General features: G+C 35.6%; 1 protein-coding gene across 9 annotated transcripts in view; it reads right to left on the bottom strand.

Moving 5' to 3' along the window:
- Window positions 1–24,441, bottom strand: part of LOC110831552 (intermembrane lipid transfer protein VPS13A) — a 50,039-nt gene that overhangs the window by 15,365 nt on the left and 10,233 nt on the right. For 8 of the 9 annotated variants that reach the window (XR_002543629.2, XM_022067695.2, XM_022067689.2 and 5 more), the window contains exons 12-45: window positions 24,322–24,434; window positions 24,012–24,220; window positions 23,261–23,427; window positions 23,010–23,127; window positions 21,708–22,037; window positions 21,016–21,148; window positions 20,311–20,541; window positions 19,238–19,380; window positions 18,285–18,471; window positions 16,963–17,076; window positions 15,941–16,120; window positions 15,644–15,836; window positions 14,394–14,578; window positions 13,709–13,943; window positions 13,225–13,409; window positions 12,762–12,931; window positions 12,329–12,590; window positions 11,986–12,097; window positions 10,976–11,181; window positions 10,447–10,575; window positions 10,069–10,204; window positions 9,281–9,466; window positions 8,865–8,980; window positions 8,142–8,358; window positions 7,244–7,343; window positions 6,326–6,474; window positions 5,907–6,160; window positions 5,317–5,453; window positions 4,462–4,604; window positions 4,159–4,310; window positions 2,710–2,912; window positions 2,220–2,340; window positions 1,059–1,274; window positions 177–392 (exon numbers count right to left, since the gene is read on the bottom strand). Coding sequence is in view for 8 of the 9 variants with exons in the window: in XM_022067695.2 (XP_021923387.1) it covers window positions 177–392; window positions 1,059–1,274; window positions 2,220–2,340; window positions 2,710–2,912; window positions 4,159–4,310; window positions 4,462–4,604; window positions 5,317–5,453; window positions 5,907–6,160; window positions 6,326–6,474; window positions 7,244–7,343; window positions 8,142–8,358; window positions 8,865–8,980; window positions 9,281–9,466; window positions 10,069–10,204; window positions 10,447–10,575; window positions 10,976–11,181; window positions 11,986–12,097; window positions 12,329–12,590; window positions 12,762–12,931; window positions 13,225–13,409; window positions 13,709–13,943; window positions 14,394–14,578; window positions 15,644–15,836; window positions 15,941–16,120; window positions 16,963–17,076; window positions 18,285–18,471; window positions 19,238–19,380; window positions 20,311–20,541; window positions 21,016–21,148; window positions 21,708–22,037; window positions 23,010–23,127; window positions 23,261–23,427; window positions 24,012–24,220; window positions 24,322–24,434 (5,948 nt within the window). In the remaining variant the exon portion in view is untranslated. Of the gene's footprint in view, window positions 1–176; window positions 393–1,058; window positions 1,275–2,219; window positions 2,341–2,709; window positions 2,913–4,158; window positions 4,311–4,461; window positions 4,605–5,316; window positions 5,454–5,906; window positions 6,161–6,325; window positions 6,475–7,243; window positions 7,344–8,141; window positions 8,359–8,864; window positions 8,981–9,280; window positions 9,467–10,068; window positions 10,205–10,446; window positions 10,576–10,975; window positions 11,182–11,985; window positions 12,098–12,328; window positions 12,591–12,761; window positions 12,932–13,224; window positions 13,410–13,708; window positions 13,944–14,393; window positions 14,579–15,643; window positions 15,837–15,940; window positions 16,121–16,962; window positions 17,077–18,284; window positions 18,472–19,237; window positions 19,381–20,310; window positions 20,542–21,015; window positions 21,149–21,707; window positions 22,038–23,009; window positions 23,128–23,260; window positions 23,447–24,011; window positions 24,221–24,321; window positions 24,435–24,441 lie in introns of those variants that run through there. The other variant, XM_087352286.1, reaches the window with a different exon arrangement.

Here is a 24,441-nt window from a genome sequence, read left to right as displayed (position 1 = left end):
GATGGGCTGAGAAGAATAAGATTGGGTGTTATTAAATGGAAGCACAGAGAAAAATGAACAGGAATGTACAGAGAGCTATGATTGAAGTAAACTGAAGAGGCAGGAAGAAGAAAAGGAATACATAAATCATTCCTGAAGATCCAGTAGATGACTCATAGTTTCTGCACGATACTTACTCTGATCTGCAATGGCAGACCAGTCTTGTTAATAATCCAATAAGGTGCATGCAGAAACACATCACAAGTTTCAGTTCGCTCCACATGGAGGTTCAGCCCCAACTGCTTATTGCCTCCTTCTGTGTCATACTCGGTTACCATGGCAACAGTCTTCTCCTCTAGGTCTGCAGTCATGTTGAAAGAGCCCATCCATGGAATGCCCAAATAGAAAGGTACCTAAAGCAATACAATTTCTACTGAAAGATAATTACAAAAGCTTTCATTCAGCACCAACATTTACTAGCTACACATAACAGTCTGTCAATCACATGCAATTTAATAACAGCTGAAATGCCAAAAGGTATTTTTTTCTTATTTTCAAATAAAGTATCCCTTAGTTTTATCAGCTTTTACTGAGAGAAAATCAAATTTGCTTTCATTAATTTTATGTATTAATTCATCTTTCACAGTGATTCAATGAAACTGGTAGTTTGGGGCACACTTATTTTGGGTATCTAATTTTAAACACTGTAAAAGTAAAGAGAGAGGATGGAATGAAGGAAAAGCAGAGAAGAGGAGAAAAAGAGAAAGACAGATTAAACAGAAATCAGGAAATAAAACACTACTGGATTCTCAAAAACATCAACAGAGAATTGCAACTCTGAGTATGAAAGAATCCCCCTTAGATGTTAATACTACTGGAGTCAAACTTCAGAAACAGGTCGTGCGATCAATACTTGACCTATTCAGAGCAGTACAGACCAACAAGTATTAGCAAGTGTGTGTATTTCTTTTAACAATAAGGATAACAAAATGGATCTGTCTACAAGCAACTGAATGCCTACTAAAGAAGACAACCTCAGAAGTCAGGTAACAAATCAAAATAACAGTACTTATAAATACCTCAACACAGATTTTGTGCATCTTCAGAAGATTCAAAAAATATACGTTAGTTTTTTCCCCTGCTTCAATGCGAACTTCATATTTTATTGTTGGTACTCTGACTTCAACTGCATAAGGCAGCCTGTTGTGTATGGCTAGTGGTGGAAGCAATCGTATCATATAATTGGGGATGGAGCGGGAAGCTCTGTTCATTGGTGCACCTTCCACACACAACGCCTGCAATAAAAGTAAAACATATTCATTACATGACAATGCAATTAATCCTTATCAGCTGTGCATCAGCGTACATGCCATCCAGTTAGCCATTTGTTGCAGTAGCATACAAATAAGCTATTAAATCGTGGACAATGGTATAGGGTTTTACAACCCCTATTGCCATGACAATGGTTAAGCAACTTAATACACCATCATGGGAAGGCAGTTTCCTGCATCTGCCAGCTTCATGCTAATTAGCAGCAAGCAGGAAACTGTGTTTTGTGCCATGCCAGATTCAAAAGCTAGTACTCCATTTATTTCCTGATAGATGTCAGTAGTGGATGGCTCTATAGAGAACTGGGATGTTAGATGCCATTATCTTACTACACTACTGAAAAGAAAGCTTAAAAGATACTGAAGTTGCTTCACCTATATAACCATTATGACAGCCACAACAGGATGATTCTCTTTATAAAAAGGGGCATTTCAAAGAATATTATTCACACTGCAAGCTAAGCACTAAGAAATGGACAAAATCTGCCAGATAGTTTGCATTTTATGTTCAAACAATACACACTCTTCAGCATCTACTACAGCAAAGTGGCAGGCTAATGCACACAGCTAGATACCAAGCTACTCATGTGATTATATTAGGTAACTCATTAAGAAAATGGAAAAAGATTTGTTAGCAATTTCTATTCTTGGAATTTCTATGCAAGTTCACAGAATTTGTCATTCTGGACAAAAGCATCTACTATTTTTCTTGCAACATATGACTTCCCAAATCAATTACATTTTATAAAACAGAGTTTAAAAAAGTTTACTGTAAGGCATAAAACTCCTCTTCTTGACAGAAAGTATTACAAAAAATGTATCTTTTAAATTTAATCTTTCCATTATAACTGTCATATCAGACAAGCTATGAAATTAAGATAGACAATTTGTCCTAAGCATGGTACTACACACCCTCACTGAGAAGACTGTAGCATCCTTCTCTTCTTTGGGGGTACAGTAGATGTCCTTGGGAGTGTTCAAGTCTGAGGCCAGCTCCTGCCACCACAGTCCTATTTCACTGACGTGGTAACTACTGCATTGAATAAGAAATGTAAACTAATATTTGCCACATTTAAATCCCAAAACATGTGAGCTTGAATCCATAAATACTGCCACAAGAGATTTAACAGAGACTACAGGCAAGTAAATTTTAAGCTTTGAAATGAATTTTCTTACATTGTCAGCATATTTTGTAATCCTGGATCTCTGCATTCAAAGTGTAATGACATTTGAAGATGGCTATCTTCTGGGTTGTTGCACTGTGTAGTCTGGTAGAAGTTTACCAATATTTCAGATGTTCTTGCTCCACTCATCATCAAGGTACATAGCACAACAACCTAGAAGACAGTCATCTTCATACTCACTGTAATGAGAACATTAAATTTCATAAAATGACACTTACTCCACATAGGCTGGCAGAATGAACAGTTTACAATGGTAAGCCACATATAGCGGGACACTGAAGGTCTCATCTGGCTCCACTATTGCAACCCTGATTGTGTCCTCAAATGGGTTTGTTGACTCTCCAACATGCTCCACTCCAAGGGCATCTAGCATGGATTTCTTATAGTATAGTCCCATGGCATATGATGTTTCATTCTTCACCTTTATAAGAAAGGAAAACAATCTATATACTAACTAACTAAGTAGATGGCTTAGGGAACCCGAAGGTTCATCACCGAATTAACCAAAGCCCTCCACCAGTCCCTGTTCTGAGCCAACAAAATCTAGTCTCCCTCAACTCCTATCTCCCATAAATGCTGGTTGATATTATCCTCCCATCTATGTCTAGGTCTCCGCAGCGATCTCCTCCCTTCAGGCTTCTCAACCAATACCCGGTGCACATCTCTTGCCCCATCCATGTGCGCTACATGCCCTGCCCATCTCATTCTTCTTGACTTAATCACCCTGACAATATTGGGGGAGGAGTACAAATTTTCATCATTATGCAGTTTTCTCCATACCCCATCCTCTTCTCTCCTAGGCCAAAATATCCTCAAAACCCTATTTTCAAACACCTGTAATCTATGTTCCTCCCTGAGAGTGAGAGAACATGTTTCACACTCATACAAAACAACAGGCTAAACTATTGTTTTGTATATGTTAATCTTCAGGTTCTTATAAATCAGACAGGAAGACAAAATATTTTTAACTGAAAAGTAGCAGCATTTCCTCCTAATTTCCTTGTGAATATAATTTTGATTTGTTATTGTTTTTCCCAAATATTTTAACTTTGTCACACTTTCAAAGGATTTATTAGTCACCCTAATATGATTTTACTCGCCTGTCTGCTGATGGGATGGTAACATGTACTTAACAATCTACATACTATATACTACCATTCTTTAATGACCGTACCTTGGAACAAAGTCTTTAAATTTAACTAAAAAGGAAGTTCTAGAAATAACTTACCATGCCCTCTTTTCCTTTCGTTGTTTTCATTTATATAGAGGTTAGCACAAAGTGGGTCAGTTCACAGACTGACTGTGGGTCCAACAACTGGAACTTGTCGAAGTCTGAAGGTTTCTGACAGTGGTATGTTACAATATGTAAAACTGTTCTTTCAGTCTTTGTCCATCATCTAATTACAAAATCATAAGACTATAACATATTAGAAGCTGATTTCTGCTCCCAATTTTAGGAAAAAAGGGGGGAAGAGGACAAGAAGACCATCTATTTGGCCCCTGGATAAGCTAGCCTCAGACCTGGAGGTCTGTATGTGAACCACATTTTAACTGCCCACATGTTATGCTATACCTCTTGTATATTTTTCATTCACTATAACAAATAATAAGCACTTGGTTTAGGTACTAGCTACATATCATTCAATTTCAATCTCCTCTTTATCCACCTGCAGGGGAGATCTGACCAATATTTTGCGATGGAAATGGTGCGTATCCACACTGACTACTGCATAATATCGGGTGTTGTTCTTCATAGGATGCAGCATATGCAACTTGCTCACCAACCTCTGTGGGGCCACTACCTGAAGTCTGTCAAAACCTGAAACAGTATAACCAACACCATGGTTCAGGTTGTTCCTTTTAACTGTTCATTAAATTCTCCATTTTTATACAAACCAAACATATAATATAAATCTTCTCATAAATTGTATTGGTAATGAACAGCTTCATGGAATCTTTAATTAACATACCTTCCACATCAATGATCAATCTTTCATCTGTCACTTTTTTGTAGAGTTTGGTCACAGACTCGCCAGGAAACCTCAGCAGTGGTGAAAACAGCTCCTGACCTGTGGTTCCTTCACTGCTCTGAGTATTAAATCCTCCTTCAAAGCTGAAAAATAAAATAAAATAATAATATTAATAAGAGTTGCTGTTGTTGTTATCATCATCACTGTCAGTATTATTTCAGCTCCTCATCTAGACGTGTTTCTCTTGCTTATATAATCTCCAGAAACAAATCTTTCACAGAATTTATATTTCAGTTATTGACAGTTTTCAATTTTTCATTGGCTCATTAACCTTTATCTTACGGGAATAGGTGCTTTAAACCTCCATACTACAGGGCTGTTGGCTGAAATCTAACTCGTAATTACAGCAGTAATTCCTGCTGTCTTTTGGCTGCATTTTGAATTATTAGTTTGGAAACTGGCAACAGATAACACTTATTTTCTTAAGATAATTGCAACATACAGCTATGGCATTATATCATGTACTGCTATTCTTTGTTTTCAGATAAACACAAGCACGAATGCATATGATACTACTTAATATGTCTGTAATCACTTTAGGCTAAAACTGTGTTAAACTGAATTACCTTCCAAAGATATTTTTTTCTTATATGATGCACAAACCCAACAAGGGAGTGTCAGTTGTGTCAGAAAAGCCCGACCATAAAAGGACTAATGATGCTGCAGCAACTGCAGAGGTTATTTAGCATCAAATAAAATGAAAGAATGATTTTGTACCCAGAAATTGGTGTCTGGGTTCGGATTTGAACACAAAACTTAGGGAATGACAGTCTTTATTCAGCAGAATTTTCTAACCTCTCTATGTCTGTGTCAGAGTCAGGTGGACTAAAGTCCGCTAAACCAGTAGTTGTTGAAGCTGGGCTACTTGGAAGTGAATCTGACTTATTGTACAATGCTGTCATGACAATTCTGTCTTTCCCATCAGGTGAAATCTGAAATAGAGAAAATATAAATATTAATCCTCTGGCATGCTACTTGATTTTGTCTACCTATGTAAAATGAATTCAATTATTTTAAATCAGACACCATAAATTTGATGCACAACTTATATTATAACTATTTTCCAATAAGTAAACAATACTAACTTATATGTGTCAAGTTTTCACAGACATAAAAATATAAAATCTGTCTCTCAAAGAATGACAATGCATTAAACAAGACACAATTATGCCACTGAAGTTTCTCATACATCTAATTCTGTTCCACATTTTACTCTCAGAGATTTGTCAAGGGTCATACAGATTTCAACTGCTAAGTAAGACATATGAAACAGTATACCCAGATACAAGAGAAGCTAATAAAAGGCTTTGTCATTCAATGACCCACTCTAATAAAGGTATCAATAAATGACAATGCAACAGCAAATTGTGTAGACTGTAACATACCTCAGCCCTTGACAGCAGTGTGATTTTTGCCCAGGGTCCCAGGTCATTTTGAAGTGAGAGAGGTGCTTCCAGTCCATGAAATGCAGCAGATGGGATGTCTGGAATACTATGTGTAAATGCTATAGCAAGGTCATGCAACACTTGCATGCCTGCTGGGGTCAGTGTTATATTTAGTTGATCCCTTGCGTCCATCATTATGTAAGTTGCAAGCCGATCTGGTGCCTCTGTCTCCAAACCTGAGTCTATGGAGTCATCTGTTCAAACACAATATTTTCTGGATGTACTTCATTCACTATCACATGAAGTCCATGTCTCTTTCACTTAAGTTGCTGTTTATAGATGTATCTCACACTTGAGAGAACTGCAGACAAATAAGACCTTCAAGTAAAAAAACTAGAACAAAACATTCAATTACTTACTCTGTTTCTTGAGGAATATTGCCCTTTCGTCCTTGCCAATAACAGTGCTTCCACAACTCATAGTTATTTCAGAGGCCTCCTCAGTCTCAACAGAAGGCTCAGCCCCACTGGAATCCTCTGATTCACTTCCTTCTCCATCACTGCTATCTCTAGATGCAAGAAAATTTATTAAAAGTCTACAAAAGAGTCACATCACACACACACACACCTTAAACTTTATCAGCCATGTGTCAATTGTTATGCATGGCCCAATTGGCTGTGTGTACTTGGAAGGGGGGGAGAGGAGACCAGAGGCAGTAAATTCCCTATTCATGTAAGCTAAAAGTTAATAACTGAACTATATTTCTGCCTTTTCAAACCACCTGAGTGCCAGACAAGACCTTGTGACATTACTCTTACAGCTCAGAAGTAACTGACACAAGAATATGGAGCATTGATGTGACAATGATGGCATGGTAAAACAAAATACAGAAGATTCCAGTTAATTGGGCCATCGCTTAATCGGGGCAGCCATTTATTTGGGACAAATGTTAAAGAACAAACCTTTCTTAACTCTTTACATGGAACTTCACATAATCAGGGCAGCCGCTTAATTGGGACAAAGTGTTCTAGTCCTGATGTGTCCCAATTAACTGAATCCACTGTATTTTGAACAAAACCTGCTTCAATGGCATTTTGTACATTACAAATGGGTATCTGGGACCTGGTTCTCTGTCTCCAACTGCCTGAGGTACAACACAGCCACATGGAATTTCTGTATATGAAATGGTTTGGAAAGTATGTTCATGTTTCTTTAGATTGGAATATACTGGGTATTTAATTGCCAGATATCATTTTATTGTTTAACAGACTGGAGGTTTAAGATACATAAATAAATACTTTAATGCAAAGAAGGTCATTAGAAGAATAAAACATTACCCAGTAAATAAATGTCCTATAGCACCTGCAAGTTTTTCCAAGACACCTTCCTCATTTTCTGAATCTGAATCATCAGGATAACCAATTAAGCTCACATTTTCTGAAAATAAACAATACAAGCAGCAAGTAAGAAACCATAATTCTGAAAAGCTATCGATAATGATGGAAATCAGGATTCTATGGAAATTTTCTAACCATCAAACTACTTAATTAAATCTGGCAGGGTGGCAGATGCTATGCTGGTACATGGTCAGGTTTATTCATTTACTGTCTATTTGGCAATTTTTATTACAATCTGACCCACTACACTGTTCCATATTCATTTATACTTAACTGCTGAGGTCAATGCCAGAGAAGTACCTAGTTCAAGCCTTGACCATTTCTAGCTGTTGTCACTGAGGTTTGCATCAAGGTGTCTAGGCAAAGACATGAGTATTACCTTGCCTTAGGAAGGGCCAAAATTCACTTCTTACACCTTTTTTTCACCTTTACTGCATCACCCACGTACATACTGACTTAGCCACTGACTGTTCAGGCTGATCATATATTCATTCATCCTATCTCTAACCATGGGGTAAGTGACCTCTTTTATTAAAAACAGAGTATAACAATAATATTTCATCTGATTTAGAAAGCACTTATAATTAATCTGTCACTGGACTGCCAAAATATGTGATATCTTACGTTCTGTTCTGTCCACAACGAAGTGATAATACAGAAGATGGCTGTCTTCTAGGTTGTAGCGCCATGTAATCTGGTAGAAGTTTACCGATGTTTCAGAGGTCTATGCTGCCACCATCATCAGGGCAACTCAGAAGACAGCCATCTTCATACTCAATGCTGTGAAAACCTCAAATCCTTCAAAATGATAATACAGTTCACTGACTAACAACCTCACCATTTGCATTTCTCTTCAAAGCAAGTAGTGATTCAACATTGTGCCTCCTTATGAATGTCATCCCATTTTCTGGTTCTGTTTCATCAGCAGATGTTTCAGATTCTTCAGCTTTTCTGTCCTGTGTTCGATGTTCAATCTTTACACGACTATGGTCTGTTTCTGTCTCCATATCATGGTCTAGTCGACTTGAAATTGGGAAAGCTTTAGCATGGAAAACCTAAAATGAATTATTAGTAACAAGTATACTTAAAACACAGTAGCTGAATCAGCAAAGAAAGTTGAAAGAAGAGGAAAGTATTGGGAATATTATGATTAGTCATATGGTTTTGTAATAAATCCGTATTATTTTAAAAATGTTCAATAGAAGGAACTATAGAATATTTAATCCTCCAAAATAAATACCACCTGCTTTAGCAATCACTAATTTGCATTTCGAAAATAGACTGTGTATAGGCTTTATACTATTTTCAGAACAAAGATTATTTCCATAAATATCATTAACAAATTGATCTCTGAAATAGAGACGACAAGAACTGAATAGTATATTGTCAATGCCAATGTAGGTATTTTGCTTGATTTGAGATAGCATTTATTAAATGTCAAGTCACATGTTTTAAGGATGGAATGGAATTTGAAATATTATTTAGATAAACTTTGTGCTTCACAGGCTTAAGGAAGTGACCAATTAATTTTTAACAGTCCTACTGTTAGGCTGTGCAATACCTTCACTAACACCTCCCAAGGTCTGTAGACATTTTCTTCTTCCACACAGGGTTCAATGAGGGGCTCCCAAGCTCCAACTCTGTCATTATAATATGAGGCCTGCATCTGGATTTCGGCTAAAATAACACAAGTTTAATCAAAATTAGACAAGTGGTTCAAAAGCTACTAGATATGGGAAGACAAAACACATACATACACAATACCATAAGCCTCACTTACGTTAGGAAATTAGAACAAGCCTAAAAATGTGTTTGTCCTTCCCTGGATCTAAACTATCAGGATAAACAAAAATTAAATGTCATTTGTACATAATGTACTACAACAAATTATATAAAGGGCTTTTAAATAAACTGGTCAAATTCGAAGTTCCAACCTACACATCTAAATATGCTGACAAATTTTAAAGACATATTTACCCTTCATGTGCATCTGCTTGGACCAGTCTTTGATACTGGCTTCTACAGATGACTTAAAAAGAAGAACAGGAATCCTATGATTTCCACCTTCAAGCTCAAAAACCACACGTATCTTCGGGACTGCCACTGTGAATGTTTCCCTTGGTCTTCCTTCAGGATATGATGGCTGACCATACAGCAGGGTTTCTAAACATACAAATTTATTATAATATTCAGTATTCAGCAGTATTGGCATCATTAACCTTAAGGAGAATGTAAAAACCAGTAGTAAATTAGTAGGATTTGAAGTTCTCAAGGTGGTGATTACGAACAACAAAAATAGCTGTCTTGTGGATTGTAGTGCCATGTAGTCTGATAGAGGCAAACTTCTACCAGACTACATGGCACTTCAATCCAGAAGACATTCATCTCACTGTTGTAAATTATACAGAGTAAAATACAGGAAGAGAGAAGCTCTGTTAAAAAGCTTGGATGATTAAGTCATAGCAGAATTACAGGTGACTCTCGTTATACATGCTTTTGCTATCCATGTTGTCACATATACATTTTATTTTAGTATCATGAGCATCAATATCATATCTGTGGCCATGGTAAAAGATGTAGCACAGGATCACTAAGTTGTGTGCAGAATTTAACTGTCTTTCTCCTCCATTTTGTCTCTGGGAACTACAAATTAAGGCTTTTTTTTTGTATTTAACAAAAGAATTTACAGACATTTTTAATTATATAAGCCAAATTGTGATGTAAAATGATTACTGAACCAGTTCCATGAGTTCTTTAATACTTACCACAAGTTTCAGGGAAAATGTATGGCTGAATTTTCTTTGGAGACCAGATATCCTCCAAGTCGGTGATATTATGTCCCATTTTTGTTGGTAGTTCTGTTTCTTCAGCTTGAAGTGAGTTCAGGATATCTTCAATCACCTGAACAATGCAAACAATAATTAGCATATAAATGCTAAATAAAACATATGAAAAAATTCATACAAATGCAGGAGCACAAATAAGTTTCATATTACTGTCAGTAAAGGGATCCTGGAAGTCTCAAAAAGAAGACAATTTTGACTTTGACAGCCACTTTCTTAAAAGCAACTCAGCACAGAGACAACATATATATAATATCTCAGATCACCTTTACTGAAACAGATTTTATTTGGAGTACTCACATTGCTGACTGTATGTACAGTGCTGGCTGACAGATGAATATTTACAGTGCTGACAGTTGCTGACACTTTTAGTCCATCTTCCACTGACTTTAAACTCTTAACAAATTCTATATCACATGGATGTAAGACCTGAAAATAAGTTACACAATTTTCATATCTCTTCCAATTATTCTAATCGTGTGCACATTCAGAGCTTCATGGCTTATTAAATTGATTACACACATATAACAATACTTTATCAAGACTGTCATTTTTAACCGTTTCTAAATTATTAAACAATCTAAAACACAATTTTATTTTAAAATCTACAATAAAAGAAGCAGAAACAACTAATACATGGGATATCAAACAGAAAAAATGAAAAAGTCAAAATAAAATTAATGTTGATTAGAAGGAATTCATAAAGTAATACAAGGAAATAATATGAAGGAAAGCGACTGGATACATGCAAAGTTATGGTAAATAAGAATGATGAACATTCAAAAATGGGAACACCACAAAAAGAATAAAAATAAACCCCAATTTTTACCAGATGTGGAGGCTGTTTATTGTGTCCCTGAAGTTTTGAGAGGATCTGTAACCCTGCTAGAGAACAGACCAATGAGTCTCGACCAGGGTGACGACTGTAGTCTACAAGGAATTCAGTACGAAGCAGAAGGGCATGACCACTGTGTTCTGACAAGTCAGCAAACAGCATTATCTCTGGCTTCCTCAGTTGCACTGACACTGACAATCCTGTAGAAGAAACATTATATCAGTTTAACTTTTTGCCATGCTTGATATACTAAAACAGAGTATAGCTTATAAAAGGTATTTAAATTAACTGATCTGACATTATTAAGACACAGATTTTTAAGTGATGCAACAAGTTGCTAAACCTTTCACTTTTATGGATGAAGCTGTTCTGTTAAATATATTTAACAATGATTTCATGTATCAAAAAGTATTATAAAATATGGGACATTAATGCCTTAGATACAAAGTGAGTTTTAAAGTGAAACAAATTATATATATATATATATATATGAATAAAATATTTTAGTGATATACAAATCCTGGCTCAATATATCTCAATGCATAAGTATGGCAATGGTAACTAAATTGAAATCAAAGTGCTGGCTACTTCTATTCTACTAACACAATGAACAATACTGATACAATATACTATAACAAGGAAATGCGGGCTGACACTGTACCATGTCAATTATCATCACATTTCTCAAGATTACGTATGCAAGGCTTCCTGGTATCTGCCTTAGTACTGGAAGCTTCTAAAACTCAGATAAAATAAAAGGCAAATGCATTTACCATGGAAATAACCGAGACATAATGACAGATTTTTAAATACTATTTTTTATATAATTAATGTTCTTTGTTTGTGCACTGTGTAACATTTTAATGATAAAAGATGTACAAAGTCTTTCAAGTTTTAAAAAGCTGTCTAATTTTAGCAAGCACATATACACTTCTGATCTCTCCCAAGAAAAATAGGTATAAACACATTAAACATGGTTAATGGTAAAATTCAGAAAAACTTACCAGCTAGATCATCAACGTAAGATGCTCCAGATGAGAAATAACCACTGGTACTGTCGGCAGAGCTGGGCGGTCTCTGAGGTACCGGTTTCAAGGTTTCTACTGGAGCTTTGTTCTGCATACAAGTATTATAACACAGATAGGCAACCAATACCACCAATACATTACAAGAATTATAGGCAGTACTGAAAGTATGGATTTGAAAAACATGGTCTTAGAGTTACCTTTGATACACCAGCTTCATATTCCACAAAAACTGGAGAAGTTCAAAAGGAAGACAATGCAATGCATCAACCCAAAAGATTATATTTCTTATAGAAACCAATCAAAATACAGCACTATTCACCTGAACTCCCAAGTCTCCCACATAACCATGGTTTACAACTCCACCATCAGTGGGATGCTCCCCTGGTAAAGAGTCCATCAAGAATCGTCCAAGATTTATAAAAAATGGAACTGACAGATTGAGTCTTATTTTCTCCACAAGGACATCAATGCAGCGATCGCCACTCTGAGTCTGTTTAAAGGTCACATCAATGATTGGTGGAGTGGACACAGAGATGGGACTAGAATCCATCTTCATTTCACCACTGTGGGACTGAAATATTCTGAAAAAAGTAAGACAGTGTTAACCAATTGCTACATAGACTTGAAAGGCATTTTTATCTTGAAATAATCATAAATCAATAATATAGAACACAACAGTATTAAACTCAATTATCATTCATCAAATCACAAGCCTTCAACTTTATGGAATTAGTAGCAACACCAATACTAACTTCTTGATTATAATATTGTCGTGTGGACGGATATCCTCCATGAGGCATGATTGTAGAGCCATCTTCAGTTCCAAACTATGGTCTGTGAAAGTATCCAATGATAATGCTGCTTCTCCAATATCCAATTTGCACAGCCCATGATTCAAGTCTCTCACTGGAGAACTAAGAACCTGTTGAGAGATTACATTGTATTATGAAACTTCACTCAGCAAGGCTTTATGTGGACAGGAAAATATTTGGACCTAAGACAAGAACTAACATGAGACTGAAAATAATAACATAATAAGAAGCTTTTTACTTTATACTCTTCACCTATTATTTGTGATTATGCAGTACAATAATAATTCATTTTAAAGCAGGCCTGAAGATAACTGTAAGAACCTGAAATATGTTGCTTTGATATACCATACTAAATAAATTTATGTGAATGGAAAAACAAATAATGTTATTATTATCAAAGCACCTCATCCATGTCATTGAAGAGGTACAACTGCAGTCCATCTAATGTGAGATGAATGCTGGACTCCCGTCGCACGTGTTCAGTCTGACAGAAAAATGCTTGCAGCTTCTTTACAGTTGAATCCTCTGCTGGATTTATGGGTGTTCGGGGTTCGATGGGGGATGTAGAATCTGAGTTTGGTTGCATATCTAAAGAAATGAAAGAATACAAACATTAATGCGACTAATATATGAGTAGAGAGTGCCACAGTATCACACCTGACTTGTACTTTAAAGACAATGAGTTAAAATTCTGGCAACCCGCATTGGTGTTTTTTATTAATCCCTGTAGATGGATCCTGAAATAGGCTATTATATGTATAACTAATTGGCTATTCATAATCCTTCCTCCATCTTGTAACTATGAAACTTTCGAAAACAGAGAATAATCTCCAGTCAGTTACAACTTAAAATATAGCCTAATAATAAAAGTCTTTATACTTGCTCACCCATAAATCTGTCTTCAGCAAGGTTGTCACTCCAGACTGACAAAAGGGTGGCCAAGTCACGCTGCCCAATGTTAATCCGAACATTTTCCATCCCCCCATCAATTTCATACAGTAATAAATCCCTGTGCAGCTGTAAGTATGGACCAGGTGCAGGGGGCAATGAGTTCATGGTGTGATGATATGCCACCATCCTCTTCACATCAAGTCGTATGCTCATTGGTTCCAAAATTGGTTCCTATGAAGTCAGGTGCATTTATAATATGTCCAAGTACATGACACTAAATCAACACTATACAGTCTGAGCTGCTGATAGCATCATTAAATATAACACAAACAAAATAAGCACGTGACATCAAAGACTGTCCACTTACTTCTCATAATGGAATTATTTAAAAATTAAATTCACAATGTTTTAGGAAGGAATGAACAAAAGGGAAAGGAGACATAGGTAGAGTACTCATGGAAGGACAGAGAACAATGAAAGTCTTTGCATTTGCATAAGATGACCCATCATTTTATATATGTAAATGAACATTACTCTTTAGTCTCTCACTGTCCCCAAAAGTCTGGCTCAATATTATGTCACATGATATTAGCCCATATGTACTGTTACCTTAAAAAGGAATATCCACATATCACTTGTGGAGTAAATGTCTTTGAAGTGAGAGATGAAGACCAGACTTACTTGTATCTCAAGAGAGCCTGCTAGAGTCATGACTGCTCTTGATACTTGCACAGACTCCAAGCGAACCAGAACATTGTCCACAACAGGCACTTCACTGGCTGAGACTGAGGACGATGAACCAGATGTCACATACGGGAAGTGTGAACGTGTCATCTCCTTGAAGAAGTTTTCAACACTCAAGTCACCTATAAATTTAACACAGTACTTTGTACACTCTAATGCATTGCAAACAATCAAAATTACTAACTCATAATTTCTCTCTTGTTTTCTAACTGCTTAGATCATGGTCTTATTGGTGTTGTCCATTTATCAAGCATGAAGGAATATATGTTTCATGTGGAGTGTGCTTAACAAACAATCTGTTCACTTATTTCAGGAATTAATAATTGTATAGTTGGTCAAGAGTACCTACTAAAATATCAGGGACCCAAAACAAATGTAGAACTTCCAAAAACATTTAACCAATGGATACAAACAACAGAATGATTACACACAAAGAGTTCCTTGTTACATCATGACCACAAGAGCCCATGACTTGGTCCTATTCTAAGCGACTTGAATCAAGCTCATATCTTCACAATCTATTTCTAAAAGAACCATTCTATAACAATCCTTATAATGGCATTTTTATCTCCCATTCAGATATTTTCATGACACATTGTATTTCCTGTTTCTTCAATGTGTGCTACTAGCCATAGTCATCTCACAATTATTTTGCTCCACAGAAATATAAGAACTGCCTTTTTGTCTTGAAAGTGAGCAATATTATTTAAATAATGTATTTTATTTAAAATTAACGAGAAACAGTGTTTGAGAATAGCCAGTTTTATATTCTCCTTATATAATTAAAAGTACTGTAACTTTTAATATTTTCAATATCACTAAAGTTCTTAAAATTTAAATTCTGGTTCATTGAAAGTTATAATTCTTATGACTTCAGATAACATCAGATTCAAATATTCAGAATTTTCTCCTAAGCAAAACCTAAACATGAATATGTGAAACAATGCAGAAACAAGTTGCATATTTAAATGTAATAGTTTCAATTAACAAAAACTGTGTTTTGCTAATTTTAGAAGTTAGGAATGGAATTAAAATTTTAATATGCTTCTCTGCCATTATTTCTGACCATAGACGATGAAGAAGCCATTATTTCCCTCTGAAGAAATTCTAAGACTTCCACAAAAAACACCAAAGTCCTATAAACATAGCCTCAGACACACTATGCCTCCCTCTGATTGTGAACTCACCCATATTCAAAACAATGAGATTGGGTGAGGATGACTTCTGTGGCAGAAGAAGTGTTGGAGCATGAAGATCCAGTGAGAGATGCAAGCGAGTACTCCAGCCTCGCAACTGAACAATCTGTTGCTCAGCAGACTTCTCAGCTGCATTTATAACATATGCAGGCACTCCAGGGTGAATGAATGGCTCCATGTAGTGCTGAGAACAGAGGATATATACAATGAAAGCTTCTTAAAATGGAATTTATGATTTAAAAAGTTCAAACATATTGATAGTCATCACAATGAACATTATCCACTTACTTGTAAGTTCACAAGAAGTTTGTAAAGTAACACAACATGGATCCTCCCAATGTGCAACCTGAGACTCCCATCAGACTTCACATCATCTTTATTTGGTCCAAGATCAGACTGAGTGTATAATTTCGGACTGTGTCTCACATATTTAAAGTCAAACACTTTATCTTCTTCAATGGTCAGTATCTGCAAAGCAACAAATTTCTTTCCACATATAAAGTCACAATTATGAAGATAGCCATATTCTGGGATGTGCACTGTGTAGTCTGATAGATATTGAGCAATTTTTCAGATGAGCTTACCATGTTCATCATCAGGGTGATGATCAGAAAGTGACAGAATGCACCAACAAGGGTCCACAATTAGAAAACAGAACATTAAAACTTCTGTCTATGACCAAAATCAATTCTACAAATTTCAGTTCCTACTTTATGAAGACTTTAAATTCATAGAGTATGATTAATATTACTGCCAACACCACTTACTACTCTTCAGACAAGACAAATCTGTGGATGTGTCAAGCATGGTACTAAATGAATGTTTGGTATTCCTGTCAACTGCAAACCATGTTTTGTAGCCAACAATTCTGAATTAACTCTCCCATGATTACTTACAGTTTCTTCTGATGAACACAGACACAGTACTTTAAAACATATTTTATGGCCACATCTAATACATAACTCAAACCAGTAATAATCCTTGCCTAACAGTGCTTAAGCAACTCTCATATAAAAAATATGTTTAACTGCATTACCATTGGCATACAAAGGCCCTTATATAGAATGCTGAAGAGTGATCAAATTAAAATAACTGCAGAAGAAAATAAATAAAATATGTTAACTAAGCTAAGAAAAATTTGAAGTTCAGTCCAAAATATTAAGAACAAGTCTGCATCTGTTACAGATTTCCATATTTAAACCTTTCTTCACATATTTATTGTTATCACTTCCACATGCTACTAATGGTTATTCGAACCCATTTCAGTTCACAGTGCTACTAGACATAAGCATAACTTAAGAAATTCATACCTTTGGATATAAAGTCATATCAGATAGATCATCTACAGCCAGTGTTGTGAGATATATTCTCAGAACCATTCTTTCATTTGCTTTGAACAGACAGTCACTCTCCAAGCCAGCAACCTGAAAGATGCAGACACAATTTCTCACAATATTAACATATTCAATGCCACTATAGATATGGTGATGAAGAGTGAATGATTAAACAAACTATTATAAACATTTTCAACTAAAAAAAGAAGATTTTTATCAAATGCTGCAAGAAATCAGAGTATGGGTGTTCACATATTTATTTATTTGTTTATTCTGATATGTAGTTACAACATGGAAGAAATAACATATTATAAAATAAAATAAGCTTAAAAAGATACTTTTTTAAAAATGTATTTGCTATGATATTACAATTAACACTGATGTGTTGAATATAACAGATAATCTCTGATATTAACATGCAACACATTGTAATTACTTAAACTGAAAGATATAAATTAAGTAATAGTACTGAAAATGATGATTTAATTTATTTTATAAGTACTTCTTCAAAATTTAATTAGTGGAAATACTTTTAAAGATATAATAATCATAAAACTATCAATCAAACCCAAAATTTTGTTACTGTCTTCAGAATTAATTGATGTTCTTCAAATAATATGTGAAATTCGAGTAAATTACACAACCTCATACTTTGTAGTACAATCTGTGAATTTTAAATTATTAATGTGGTGAAGCCAAAACAAATGTTGTAGTTAAGCCAATAGTAATCTTTCTTCTATTTGGGAGACCCCAGGCTCAAATCTCAAACCAGATATTGGTAAACCTGGCTGGGGGTTTTCATGTTTTCCCTTAGATCCTACACACAAACGTACCTTAAATTAAGCCATGACCACTTAAACACACTTCCCAATTCACTTCTTCCAACATCATTTCCAGTTAATTATCCTATCATTTGATTAAATGCTATATAATTTGAGCAACTGAAAGCATCATTAATTAAATCAGTAAACAATCCCAGACATCAGTAACAATTTATCTGTAGCTTGCACAAAATGTTTTACATAAGTAATCTTGAGTGTTGAATGTACATTATTTAATTAATAACCATCACACTACAGGAAAAGTCAGTCAAAGTAATCATTTGTGAAGATTCCATGGAAATTCGATTACATTCACTGGAGATGAGAGAAAATATTTTAATGACATGGCTATGAGATTTCCTTCATGATGATAGGAGGAAGATTCAATGGAACATGTCTTTGTTGGCAATAAACATATTAAGAAGACAACACAGTCTACAAGATGAACCAAAAAATAATGTAAGTACTGACACATACCTTAACCTCAAGGAAGTCCACATCAGTATCACACAGCCTTACTCTGATGTCTCCAAGCCTTGTAGAGTAACTGAATTTAGTGGCACCTGGTGGTATGGGTGGGTCTGCTTCCCCAGAAAACAGCCAAGTCATCATGGTGGGGGATCCATGAACCAAAGGTCGTAAGTGTGTCTCCCTTGTTTGAATCCTGTCAAACATACACTGCACTGATCCCATTCAACAACTTTAATATTTAATACTGTATCAGACCAAATATTAGATGTGTTACTTTATTAGTTGGCTCCTGAATAGGACAGGTGAACACAAAAACATTTAACCTCAGGTTTTCATGGCTAATGTGTAATGTATAACTTTGTCTTTCAATGTTATAGGTTTTCCAACGTTTCAGCAAACACTGCAGTTGCCACCTTCAGGATGAATGTCTGTGGGAGGTTAAAAAATCAGTTATAAAGCTCTAGTATTGTGAAGTGGTAAATGAGTGTTACCTTCCTCCACCACTTCTTACATTTATCAACTTTATCCAACTTTCTCACTTATTGTATTTACTTTTTTCCCTCTGAACTATATGGTTATTCTTCAATTTTTGCTTCTTCCCTTTTATCACATTGTCATCCTCCTTTTTAAGGTCTTTTAATCACATACTTTTCTTTAACCACGTGGGCTCTCCCCTCTGGGCTGCAAGCACCTCACTTCTTAGCTTGCCCTATCATGGTATTCACCTTCCACTGAACTCATCACTGCCAAATCTTTATAAGTACTCCTCTTTCCATCCACACTCACTGTGAAAAACTTTGATATTTTGGCCAACAATGTCCAAGTACTAGAAACACATAATCCTTACACACAGAAATATATCACTACATTGTTTCACAATTATAATTATTACTAATTTATGCCAGCATCTCTATTCAGATTGAAGTAGTTTATACTACTGACAGAAGATAAGAACTTACTTCTGCAGCAGGTACTGCAAATACTTGTTGAGAGTTGAGAAGGCTTCCCTGTGAAACACAACTGAGAGTGATGTAAAGTCCAGAACGAGTGACTGCTCCACACTGTGGAAATGAGACTTGAAGTCTGGGCAGTTTGCTTGCACCTACCCAACAAACAGAACACTGTTTTAAGTCCCTAAGTTCTCATTGCTATCTGCAGTTAATCTTATGTTTTCTTGACCAATGACAATGTTTTAAGATGGACTGGTTTGCCAATGTCTCAGTGAACCTAAGTTTGAACAAATGAACAAACAGTGGTCTAGACAGATTCTCTGAAATGTCAGAAAACTCTGTCTGTCCCACTACCTCCCTTCTCAAAATAAAAAAAGATAAATGGGCCTGAAAAGGGACTGCTTTCCTACTGTGCACACACACAAACACACACACTAATCAGGATATGGAATAGCCAATTGTCTTGTAAACCTGAACTATAAATGTAGGATTTGAGGTTTTCATGACGATGAGTCTGAAGATTGCTGTCTTCTGTTGTTGATGCGCCATGTAGTCTGGTAGGTGTCCACCAATGTTTCAGAGGTCCATGCTGCCTCCATTATCAGCATGGCTTACTCTTCGCCCTGATGATGGAGGCAGCATGGACCTCTGAAACGTTGGTGGATATCTACCAGACTACACGGCACAACAACCCAGAAGACAGCAAACTTCTGAACTATAAACATTATACTCTTAGTTTTAATTTCTGGGTTATGATACTGTGATGTGTTTCTGAGACATTAGCTATTTCTGTCTGCATACTTATAAACACTATACCATTTCCTACAAAATGGTCTTATCGCCCATAAATCAAAAAACAAGTTTCTTCTTTGAACTCAAATCTCATTTTTCTGTCATTTTCTATCTTGGCACCTTCTGTATGCAAACATTCAATTAGAGTATTGGTATATGAACAGTGATAAAAGTTCAGAATAAGTTCAGAAAACAGAAAAAGCACTGACACATTTTCAAATTTTATGAAAGAAAATGAATGCATCCTCTAATTTTAAAATATGTTTTGATTAATCACTTTCAGTTCCCACCTTCCTATACAGTAGTGTTATCATGTCTGCTGCATTATCAGTGGATATCAACTCCAGGTACTCCCCAGAACAACCAGTGTGAATCTTGTCTATAAGATGGATTCCGCCAATGCTGGCTTGAACAGCCGGTCCATATTCCATAACAGCCATGTCCCAGCACACCTTGCTTACTTGCAGCATCAGGTATGGCTTGTCCACCCTGTTGTTGGATCGAGCTAATTGAAGCACGACCTGATAAGAAACACAGACACAGGCACTAACTCCAATGGACCTTCCTTGAACATATAATAATTACTCAGCTGGTCAAAATTTTATTCTTAAGCAACTCAAATGTTCAACAGCATGTTCATTAAAGTTTGCCATTAACCACATACTGAGCCTGTTCAATTGAATTTACAGCTTCAAAATCTATTTCCCCAACATCCATTTCAATAATGTCCTCACCTACATTTAGGTCCCCCAAGTGAGCCCTTTCTCAAAGTTAATCAACCAGCACTGTAATATGACAATGACAAGATCAGATTTAGACAGCAGCAATATCAGTAATGGTGACTAATATCAGCATGGTATCTTACTGTCCTGTAATTTTCTATTCTACACCAGTATTTTTAACAGTCATGTATTCTTAGTTCAGACTTTTAAAATATAAAAATATAAGTGTCTTGGCCATCAGTATTAATATTTGAGGGATATGATGTTTCTTACCTCACCAACAATTAGTCTCAAAAGCATAGTAATAATATTCTGTGGTGAAACATTATCATCAAATCCAGGAAGATCTACGGTGCGTGCCCAAAGTTCATTTTCCTCATCACTATGATCTGATGATATGAAGCTCCTAGAAATAATTATGACATTTCTGAAATAATGTAGCTATACTTCCTACAGGCCACACAATGCATATGGGGGGAAGTCAAGTTGGTCCATCTGTCTACCATATTTCATCTATGACACTTAACAATAGATTTTGATAAAATATGGTGTTGTAGGGTCTCCACAAAATGTAACCCCCAACTTTACATAAAGCTGAAAATGAACATATGGATTTTCTCAAAGTTGCTGATTATGAAAAACACTGATATATAACATATAATACAAATATCATTAAAATCTAGGTCTTGTATTTGAAATATCATTTAATACAGCCGAATATACAAAGAAAAATAATTTCATATACTCTGCACAGCAATTAGCTGTCATGTAAATAGCTCTGCAGTAACAGATTTGTATCTCCAATAAATAAACATCAGAATTAATGAGGAAAGCAAATAATAAAAGACATATTTATAACATGTGTACTCCATTAGGGTACGCCTTCCAACTCGTGGTAATGTTATTCTAAAAATATCATGCAGATCTTCAATTACAGTACAGACATCAATAAGTCCTTTACTCACTTCTCAACCTCAAGCATTGCCAACTTCGCTGCTGACTTGTCAAAATGTTCATTCTTCTTCTCTTGTCGAGACATCTCAGCCATTACAACAGTCTTCTTGATCTGGAGAAGCTGTGTGCTGCTGAATTCAGGCATGATCCTGTCAGTTATTATTAGTCTTGCCATATTTTTATCTGCAGCAACCTCTCTTTCTAGCACAGAATCCACCTCAGATACTCTTAGTGTATTGGGAGAAGGTAATGGCAGGTTATCCAGGAAATCCAGCACCATTCCAATTTTACGGTCTGACAAATTTAACTTCAGACTTGAAATTGAAAAGTTCAATTTGTGTCTGAAAAACACAAATTAGAAACATATAACTTTGTAGAATTTGAGGTTTTCATAGCAGTGAGTATAAGAGTGGCTGTCTGCTGGGTTGTAGCTCCATCATCAGGGTGATGACCCATTGCCCTGATGATGGAGGTAGCAAAGACCTCTGAAATGTTGGTAAACTTCTACAAGACTACAAAGCGCTACAACCCTGAAGACAGTCATCAGCATATAACTTCATAAAACAGCTGTAAAGTTACAAGACTCTAGAGAATGTTTTATTTAAATTCAAATGTTTCAATTATTGCAAAATCAACATATGTCACTTTTCTGAAAATTGAATTAATGGCTGAAATGTATCCTAAGACATTCTCAAAGCTTGTTCAATAATATATGGCTTACAACAGTGAATGCCAAAAGAGATGATGTTGAATTTTCATATACAGATGAGGGCACAAATAGTCTGTACATCATTTCTGTTTATCTCCAAAAATTATAAATTATTAACTTAGAAGAGGCAGATACTTGGAAAGAACTCTAGAAAAGAAATATCCTGTTTTCTAACACAGATGACTCTTGTTATACATGCTTTCACTGTCCCTGTTTTCACATATCCATGGTTTTACATCAAAATCATGAGGAACATCAATATCCTATCAGTAACCACAGTAAAAGTTGTCACACAAGCCCAGTGAATTGTGTGCACAGTTTCACTTACTCCACCATTCTGATTCTGGGGACTACAAATTAAGACCTCCCACGGTGTATCACTCAGAAATCAATGAGCATGTTATATGTTTCCTGTTCTATACATCTTTTATACATACAGTAATTTACAGGAAAGCAAACCTCTCATACAACAAGAGTCACCTGTAACAGAGCAAGTACTTCCAATAAAAGGATAAATGATGATAAATAGCTATTGCAAATCTGGATGTGGAAATTACATTTAATATTAACACAATAAATTTAGTTCTGTTCTCTATAAACTTACCTAGGAAGTAGCCTGTATTCAGGTTTCACACTATTGGAAAAAACAACCTGACAACGAATCTTTGGGACTAAATGATAATCTGTGTCCTGCAGTTTCCTGGCATCCCTCCATTCTTCACCTTAAATGTAAATAATTACCGTTAATACAAGATTACAACTTTGTATACATATTGTCTTTGGTATACTATGCTTTTAATAATATGTCATAACCAAACTGTATCATTACAATGTCAGTTCATCTTGAAACGCTACCTGAATCGCAGAAAAGGAGCTGCAGATCTGAGAAATCTATGTGAAGTCTGTCATATAACCTCTCTTCCAACTCCATTTGTGTAGCATCTTCAAGGCCTACATTCTCAGACTGCAAATCACTCTTTATTACCACTCGTCCAAAGTCCACCACCACAATACTGCCACCCCTGGAAGGAAGAACATAGACTAGAATGGTATTATTAAATTAATTCATTTTGACCTCTTTCATGAAACTATCAATAATAACTTATCAAAATAGAGGAACATTGTTTCATGTTATGTAAATTATATAAAGTTCCTTGAGCCAATTTTACACAAAATAAAAACCTGACAAGTCAAACATAAGCTGGATAAGGTGAGAAAAGCACATTAACAATGGCAATGACAAAACACAAAAAACAAATCTTTTCCACGCTACAAATTTCAACAAGGAAAACATTATAGTAAACAACAGATGAAAGTGTGTGAAAATCTATAACAAACAAAACTGCTGTCTGCAATCTTTCTTTAATTTTGATACTTATAAATTATACTGTCTAGTCAAAATATTATAGGAAAAATTTAATTATTACAAGCTTAGCCTTCAATTTATAAACTTATTCATATACCACTTGTCTTCAATTACCATATGGATTATAACTCACACAAAACTCATACAGAGTTGAGCTCCTGTCATACTGATCCCAGCGATCATACTGTCCACATTCCCTCTCAATGCAAGCGCTTAACAACAAGATACTTAGAAACTTACTTCTGAACAGATCCAAGTTCTGGTACTACAAAGTATGGACCTTTAAGGTCCATGTTGATATCGATGGTTTTACGGCGAGCAATTGCATACTCGACCAATGCCCTTCCCACTTCACTAGCTTTAGAGATTCCCTGTTTGGAGAAGTCCATTGCATCTTGAAGTGTCACAGACCTTGTTTGGAAGAAGTTTATGATTTCTGAAACAGCATGCTAGAAAAAAGGTAAAGTGAAATAGAGTACCTATAGAATGTTAAGATAATATAACAGCAAAAATAAAATGTAATTCATATTGCTGCTTGATATACATTTACCTCATGATACACAATTTCCACTGGCTCTAAACTGACACCAAGTCCAAAGTCTGCTTCACAATTTAATGGATGTTTCTCAAAGTCTACAGCAAGAAAATTTGATGATGTATTGCCTGGAAT

The sequence above is a fragment of the Zootermopsis nevadensis genome, unplaced genomic scaffold, assembly GCF_977971745.1.
Source record: "Zootermopsis nevadensis isolate Lab colony 2312 unplaced genomic scaffold, Znev_1.0 Znev_ptg000002l, whole genome shotgun sequence".
Lineage (NCBI taxonomy): Eukaryota > Metazoa > Arthropoda > Insecta > Blattodea > Termopsidae > Zootermopsis > Zootermopsis nevadensis.
The sequence above is the reverse complement of the archived record's forward strand: the minus strand, read 5'-3'. Positions and strand labels throughout refer to the sequence as shown.